Source organism: Vicia villosa, unplaced genomic scaffold (assembly GCF_029867415.1).
Source record: "Vicia villosa cultivar HV-30 ecotype Madison, WI unplaced genomic scaffold, Vvil1.0 ctg.000148F_1_1, whole genome shotgun sequence".
In the NCBI taxonomy this organism is placed as follows: domain Eukaryota; kingdom Viridiplantae; phylum Streptophyta; class Magnoliopsida; order Fabales; family Fabaceae; genus Vicia; species Vicia villosa.
In genome coordinates this window covers 213,748-222,212 of record NW_026705039.1, presented here as the reverse complement: position 1 = coordinate 222,212, position 8,465 = coordinate 213,748, and the positions used below count along the sequence as shown (strand labels likewise).

General features: G+C 37.1%; 1 protein-coding gene across 1 annotated transcript; it reads right to left on the bottom strand.

Moving 5' to 3' along the window:
• Positions 1 to 4,904: 4,904 nt before the first annotated feature.
• LOC131624674 (uncharacterized) lies at positions 4,905 to 6,419 on the bottom strand. Its single transcript, XM_058895603.1, has 3 exons — positions 5,818 to 6,419; positions 5,534 to 5,719; positions 4,905 to 5,459 (listed from the first exon to the last, which is right to left on the bottom strand). The coding sequence occupies exons 1-3, from the start codon at positions 6,310 to 6,312 to the stop codon at positions 5,172 to 5,174; spliced, it is 969 nt and encodes a 322-aa protein (XP_058751586.1). The 5' UTR covers positions 6,313 to 6,419; the 3' UTR covers positions 4,905 to 5,171.
• Between the last annotated feature and the right edge of the window lie 2,046 nt (positions 6,420 to 8,465).

Genomic DNA, 8,465 nt, shown 5'->3' with positions numbered 1-8,465 from the left:
TAACAACTATCTCTTTTTGCAATGTTGGTAAGATCGCGGGATCGACCATCTTACTGCAAATTGACCTGAAGAAGAAACACAACTTAGTTATTGCGCTTCTTACTTTTTCTGGCAGAATAGAACGTATACCTATTGGTAAAAAATGTTCCATTATAACATGACAATCATGCGTCTTCAAACTCTTTAACTTGAGGTCTTTCATGGACACAAGTCTTCTAATATCTGAAGAGTAGCCTTCTGGAACTTTAACTTCACTGAGGAACTTACACAATGTTTTCTTCTCCTTTCTAGATAGAGTGTAAACAGCAGGTGGCAGATATGTTCGTCTTCCTTTCGTCACGGGTCCCAATTCAGTTCTCATTCCCATGTTTACCATGTCCTTCCTTATGTTAAGGCCATCCTTAGACTTTCCTTGTATATTGAGTAACGTACCTATGACGCTGTCAAATACATTTTTTTCAATATGCATAACATCCAGGAAATGTCTTACGTACAACAACTTCCAATATGGAAGTTCAAAAAAAATGGACTTCTTCTTCCACCCACCCTTGACAAGTGAATGTGCAAAAGGCTTGCCAAACTGAGTGCTCACATCTTTCACCTTTTCAAAAATTTGATCACCTGACAAAAAAGGCGGGGCTGTACCATGTTCGGCCTTTCCGTTGAATGCTTTTCTCCACCCACGTTAATGATGATTAGAATTTAAGAATCTACGATGGCCGAGAAAGACATTCTTCTGACAAAGCTCCAATCGTGTCGTATCGGTTTCATCTTCACAAACGGGACACGCCTTTTGACCTTTATTGCTGTACCCGGATAGATTTCCGTATGCTGGAAAATCATTAATTGTTCCAAACAACATCGCCCTCAAGTTGAAACTTTCCTTCCTATACCCATCGTAAACCTCCACACCGTTGTCCCACAAAAACTTTAAATCTTCGATTAACGGTGCCAAGTATACGTCTATGTCATTCCCTGGTTGTTTAGGCCCAGAAATTAGCATAGATAACATCATGTACTTACGCTTCATACATAGCCACGAAGGTAGGTTATAGATCATAAGAATCACAGGCCATGTGCTATGCGAGATACTTTGAATACCATGCGGATTCATTCCATCAGTAGACAATGACAACCGAAGGTTTCTTGCTTCTTTTCCAAATTCAGGATAATCAGTATCAACTTTCATCCATTGTGGTGAGTCTGCCGGATGTCGCAACTTTCCATCAATAATTCTTTCATCTGCATGCCAAGTCAAGTGTCTTGAATCGGTCTCACTACGATACATGCGTCTAAATCTCGGAATTATAGGAAAATACCATAAGACTTTAGCAGGAGACAACTTTTTCTTATATCGAGGGGCACCACATTTAGGACACTCATTCAACGCTGCATACTCGTTTCGAAACAAAACGCAATCGTTTGGACATGCATGTATCTTATCATAGCTCATGCCAATAGAGGACAACATCTTTTTGGCTTCATACGTTCGATTGGGAAGAACATTATCCTCTGGTAGCATATCTTTCATAAGGGCTAATAACTATGTGAAACTTTTATCCGACCATCCATTGTCCGCCTTTAAGTTGTACAACTTTAACACCGCAGACAATCTTGTGAATTTTGAACAACCATCATACAACGGTTTCTCTGCATCGCTTACCAACCTCTCAAACATTTTGGGACAATCCGCAAGATCTTCTTCAAGCGCTTCTGCAATCTCTTCGACTCGATCGCAATCGTATGTGTTTGTGCAATCGTCATTTGAAGCATACTTCCTATTACACCTCGACTCAGCATTCCCGTTACTTTTCTCACCATGCATTGTTGAACATGTATAACTTCTATCAATTCCAAACCGTAGTAAATGGGATCCCAACTGTTTCCCGTCAACCTTACCCCCATAACAGCAACCCAAGCAAGGACACGGCATTCGAAGCGGGTCTTCGGAGTGCGCAACCGCAAACTCAACGAATTCCCATACCCCTTTCTCGTACTGTTTCGACAATCGGTTTGAATTCATCCATGTATTATCCATGTCTTAATTAAGCTAAACAAATGCTTCTTGGTTTCTCTATCAGGTACTAAGGAATTCTGTCAAGATAATAAATAGCTATCATCATTATGTCTTGATCAAAATACCTAGTGAGATCCTATAAAGTGTGAATAATAGAATACCTAATCAGAATACCTAATCAGAATACCCGATTTCTTAAAGAAGACATTACCTTATTTCAAGGTAATATAAGTTCACAAACCAAAAAATGGATTGAGAGACACTAAATTGCAAAAAATACGTCAAAACTGGGACATATCTCCCAAAGCAAATTGTTTGCTCAGAAATCTAATCAATATTGTTTTTCAAAGAAATCGATTGTTTAGTTAAAATTAGTATCTAATCAATATTGTTTTTCAAGAAAGTTTGAACTTTCTCTCTCCTACATGATTGAATGGAAAGCGTAAGAAAAAAATGATATATTTGTTAAACTACAAAAATATCATAAAATATGAAAGTAATATAGTATAAAAGATTATTTTTTTAAAAATAAAAAGTAGAAACAGTTGAGAAATACCCTCTAATATAATAATCCATCATCTTCAAGTTATGGTTCTCATATAAATTGAAATTGAAATTAAGCAGAAAATAACAAATTATAAGCAAGAAGAAAGGGATAGTAACCTGAGTTAGACTTGATGTGGGAGATGGGTAGGTTTGAATCGGCGTTGTACAAGTAGAAACCAGAGACTTCAAAGTAACTGTAAAATTACACATACACACGATGCAGTTAAATACACCACTACTAACAAATATCAAAATAAACCCAATCTAGAACTCAATTATTTAAAATGCACAATAATTCACATAAACATGGTACCAATTAATTTTCAGCTGCTCGACCTGCTCTAATTAGCACCAAAACACTAATGTCATTACCATTTTTCATGCTCTAACAAGTTGCAATGAACTCAAAACAACACTATTATCAATTGTCCATTTAATTTCCAGCATTTCAACACCATTGAAACTCACCATTCTCTCAATTTACATGTTAACAACACCACCAACCATCATAGAAATTTTCAGCATCAAATGTCCACCAAATAAGCAATACAATTCACATTATCAATCACTAAAGCAACACCAAAATTCCTGCATCTATATACCTTCGTACAACCACATTTCAAAGCATTTTTATGAGTTAAAAGTAGTGGAAAAAACAACAGAGGACAAGTCTGAAATACTGCACTCAAATGCTTAACTCTAAAGTATAAATAGGAAAAGTTGCAAACATTAGAAATAAGTGAGCAAAGAGATAGAATTGAATTTATCCCAAATGCAGTACCACAAACAACAATCAACCTGCATTAGAAACACTCTCTACCCTTCAAACAAACAAAAATCTGTCCTCCAACTCTAGCCAGCAAGAATTCCAAAACAGTACAATCCAAAATAGCAGAACCACAATAGCAGTACAATCCACAAATACAAATCCACAAAACCAAATACAAATCCAAAATAGCAAAACCACAATAGCAGTACAATCCACAAAACCACAATAGCAGAACTTCTTTTTGACATTGCCATCAGAAATTAACAAGGTATGAAATACCAAACACAAATCCAAAATCAGTTCATAGGGATAGGGTTCGAACCTGCGTTTTTTCTCGAAGGGAGTACGAACGGCGGCGGCGGCTAGTTGTTTTGGGAGTACGACGACGGAGGGAGTACGAACGGCAGCTCTGCAACTGCAACCGTCGGAGGGAATACGAACAATGGGCGGCGGAGGGAGTACGAACGGAGGCGGCGGCAAGTTGTTTTGTGAGAGACGGCGAGAGATGTGTTGTAGAGAGAGAGTTAAAGGTTTGTGAGAGACAACGAGAGATGTGAGAGACTGGGTGATGAGCGAGGAAGAAGAAGACCCTTTTTTGTTTTCTGAAACAAATAGGGTGTTTTAATTTTATGAAATATAAATTTAAAAAAAGGCTACTAGAGCGCTTTTCAGAAGCGCTTTCATATGCCCCTTTATACCAGCGCTTTATTACTAAAAGCACTTTCGTACCTACCCCCTATAAGAGCGCTTTCAAAAGCGCTTTCAAAAGCACTTTCATACCCACCCCCTATAAGAGCGCTTTTAGAAAGCGCTTTCATACCCACCCCCTATAAGAGCGCTTTTAGAAAGCGCTTTCATACCCACCCCCTATAAGAGCGCTTTTAGAAAGCGCTCTCGTAACCCCCCCCCCCCCCCTTTACCAGCGCTTTCTAGAAAGCGCTCTCGTACCCCCACCATTTACCAGCGCTTTTTCCCTTGTTTTTTTGTTTTGTTTTTAGCGAAATCTATAAGAGCGCTTTTCCCTAAAAGCGCTCTCGTAGGGGTGCTGCAAAAGATCATATTTGGCGTAGTGTGTGGAGTTCATTGTAAATATTTTTTACCATTAATAAGATCTAAATTAAATCCTACTTAATAGTAGTATATCAACTTCATTTGTTAAAAGTAAAACTTGCCATTAATTAATTGACATCGACTTGGTGTATTTAGTTAGAGCATAATGGCTTGATATTTCTAACCGGAAAGTGGTCAATACTTTTAAGATGATTTATCGAATTAAGCATATACCATAGTCGTAATTTATTTAAAAGGAAAAAATAAAGTGAATTTTTTTATATTGGTAGTTGAATTCCATTTGTTTGAATTCAAAGTATATGAACTCTGTATATTGTAACAAGTTTGAGTATTTGTGTTCGCGTTCACAAAAACAATTTCTAAGAATCAACACTTAAAAAGAAAACTTGCATAATAAATTTCAGTGAAAAAGTTAGTATTTCTTTAGTAAACTACGTGCTACTTACTATACTGAATATATAAACAAACAAAAAAAAAAAAGTAGAAAAGAAAAATAAAGAGAAACCGACAACATATCAATACAAATTTTATGCTTATTTCATTCACCTTGTGATTAAAATATAACAATTGAAATAGAACCACCGACAAAATCCATATCACACTCTTGTGCTATTTCCTTCAAAACAAACCGAATTCTGACACAGAGTGAAGCCAAAGAAAACTGCATTATGAGAATCTAGTCTCTAATAAAATAAATACTCAAACCCCTTTAAATCTTATTATATTCTATGATGACTTATCTCTCATTACTTCCACGTATGGTTGAATCTACAACTCATACGTGCACTTGTTGGTTAGTGGAATGGGCACACCCATCTTCTTCGGATCCATAATCAAACCACACTCTATTTTCTTGTTGAACTTAGGTTTCACCAATTGTCCCAAAACATAAGCCTTTGACCTTATTGTCACACTCAATGTTAAGGAAACCGGTTCAACCGGTGAACCGTTCAAGGTGTTTAGTCTTGCTCCACCTCCATAGAGTGGAACATGGTTTCCTTCCACCATCACATGTATAGATCTCCCACTTTTTCTTGATTGGTAAAACTTAGGAATCTGAAAATTGATACAAAAATAATTATTATCATGTGATTTATAAAATAGATTTATTTCCTTATTTATACACTTACATTTCCAGTGGCTAGTGTAAGTTCATAGTAATTGAGATCTAATGGAGTTGATGCAACATGGACACCAAAAAATGTTGCTGTGTTTCTATATGTCATTTTCACAGTTGAATTCATTGACACCATGGAAGTTGCAACTCCTGATACATCCGCACCGGCTTGAATAATAAATCTATCAAATGTAACACTCTGACAAAAATAATAAAAGAATGAAAAAATAATATTATTAGTCTCTGCAGTTGTGCACAGATGATATCTGATTTAAAAAACAAATAAGAAGAGTGTACCTTAAGGAAAATGACGGGTTTTTGAGGGCGACTTGCAGCCCAAAGAACGAGAGCGAAAACGGAGAAGAGAACCGTAAAGCAAAGAACAAAAACAGGGAAATAGCATCTCCGAGGGAAGCCGTGGTTTGCATCGTCGTGATCATCGAGAAGGCCTTCTTCTTCGATGGGATAGAAATGATCCTTCCACGGCTTCCATCTCCGGGTATGCGAGGCGCTGCTGCTTTTGCGAGAAGCGGAGAATCTTGTGGAGGAAGATTCACGAGAATGGGGGCCTAAGGAGGAGTTGGAATGAGAATGAGGAGGAGAGGCTAACGGGCTTTGAAGCGGGCTTGAATTGAAGGAGTTAGAAGTTTTCTCGTCGTTGGAGGAGTCGCGTGATGGGCTTTGGACATAGTAGGCGGGGCGTCGGGGTGATCTTGCCGGGGAGGATTGGGTTTGGCTGCTTACCTCGGAGTCGGTTTTGGCTGAGACTGTAATGCTGCTGTTGGGTTTCATTTTTTGTGGAAGAGAGAAAGAGAAGTGTTGTTGTTAGTGTGATTGGGTTGATGTATGGATGCAGAACTGGAATCTCCATAGCGTAATTGTTGGGGCATACAAGGCTGAGTGAGCCAGATGGGAATGAATATTTTAATTGTTTTTTTGTTGGTTTGTTTACTGTTTACAAAGCTTTAGCTTGTGACGCGTAATTAATACTACAAGGAAGGAACCTGGACTATGTCAGATTCACGGATTTTACTACTTATATTTTAATAATTTTTAAAGGATATTTTAATTAATGAACACTTTATACTGATTTTTTTAATAATCAAGTTTTATCACAAAAATACTCAACTATCCATGTTTCTATACTATTTTTTAAATTTATATTTCTAACAAAAAAAATTATTTAAAAGTTTAACACGGATTTTACTACTTATCGATGATCGCGGTCACTGTTGATTCCCTGAATTATTTAATTGGCATTTATGTTTAGCTAAAGTATAGTAGCAATAATTTGTAATAGGATGTATAGAACTTGCAAACATAACCATGTACAAAACAGATATAAGCAAGATGTTCTATGAAATGTCACAACAAAGGCTGTGACATCATGTCCTATAGGATGTCATATGCAGAAGCAAGTGACATTGCGCCTGCTGAGCTGGAATGTGAAGATTCAATATGCATTAAACAGATGCAGAATATTCTATGTGATATTATGCAATCCTATGTGGCATAGGTTTAAAGGTCAAGAGAATCAAGTCAGAATATTGAAGATTATGCAGTTTCTAATTATGGAGATAAATTAGGAAACTCATGATTGAAGACCTTTCTTTTAGTAGAAGTTTTCTGCTGATTTGTAACAGCAAATAACGCTGTGATTGTAAGCCCAAGTCGAGTTGGGAGTAGGTTATAAATAGGAAGTTATGTAACCTAGTTTAGTAGGCAATCCAATTTTAAGAAAGATATAATCATTAGGGTTAGCCGTGTAAGTGAATCACCCGGATTGTGGGATGGTCACTGATCTGTACCTCGAAGCCTGTGGGTAAGAGGTTTATTTTACTCACTCAGAAGCTGTGAAGCAATGAGTGCAGTATTGTTCTTGGAGGAGGCTTTTTGAAGTAACTCTAAGTTATCTTTGTTTGTGTGCTTAGAATGTTGGAAATTAGGTCGTTGATGTAGTGGCCGAGGTGTTGACTGCTAGACATCACTGCGATGATTGGGAGTGAGAGTGGTTTCTCATATCTAGGGAGGACCTAGGTAGAAGGTTCATTAGGTAGTGATTAAGTGAGAAGTTGTAAACGAGGGAGTTTAGCTTCAAATTGATACTGCTAATAGTGGACTTCATCCCTGGCTTGGTAGCCCCCATAGTAGGTTGGTTTAACCGAACTGGGTGAACAATTATGTGAGTTATTTACTTTATGCACTAGTTTATTAATCTGGTATAGGATGTTATAACATCCAACAAGACATCAGGAAATAATGATAAAGCAGGTGTTGTGTGAAAGCCACACATATCAGAATCTGTGTGTGATAGATGTGTTAATCCTCTGTGTATATGGTTCTAGTATTCTTCTGATAGTGAAGCATACTAGTGTTGAAGTAAAATTGAGGATCAAGTTCACCTACCATTGTAGTGTTTATAACAGACCAGATGTCATGACATTCCATATGACATCTGAGTTCTGTCATGCCAGAATTTTAGTCACTATGGTGCATCACCACATTGGTGAACCTGAGGAATGTGAAGTTGTTGAGGTTGATGGGCGCTAGGGATGGCAATCTCGACCAATCCATATTGAAGTTAAATGGCGCATCCATACAATATAGATGTACTTTTTTGTATTTTTACACAAAGAACTATAGAGATAGGACAAACAAGTGAAACCCCAACTATATGTTCATTTTTTATTTATGTGTCTTAAAAAATATATACATAATATGTACACTATAACTGTTACTATCGGGAAATAAAAATGACCCAATGTTGACTGCAGTATAGGGCAAGCAACGAAAAAAGATTTGGAAATATTGATCCAGGAATTATCGTCCACAGAGATGGAGAGATGCCATTCAACAGTTTCTACGGTTTCGAACTTTGGATTGAATGAGCAAAAAGTAAACAAAGATATAGACAGGAAAAGAATAAACACATTCTTAGAAGAGAA

What these genes read in the sequence shown, in the direction of transcription:
- LOC131624674 (XM_058895603.1), bottom strand. Translation starts at nt 6,312, where the DNA reads ATGAAACCCAACAGCAGCATTACAGTCTCAGCCAAAACCGACTCCGAG. An exon ending in AACCCGTCATTTTCCTTAAG is followed by an intron (nt 5,720 to 5,817) that starts GTACACTCTTCT and finishes TATTTTTGTCAG; the next exon opens with AGTGTTACATTTGATAGATT. An exon ending in TTACACTAGCCACTGGAAAT is followed by an intron (nt 5,460 to 5,533) that starts GTAAGTGTATAA and finishes ATCAATTTTCAG; the next exon opens with ATTCCTAAGTTTTACCAATC.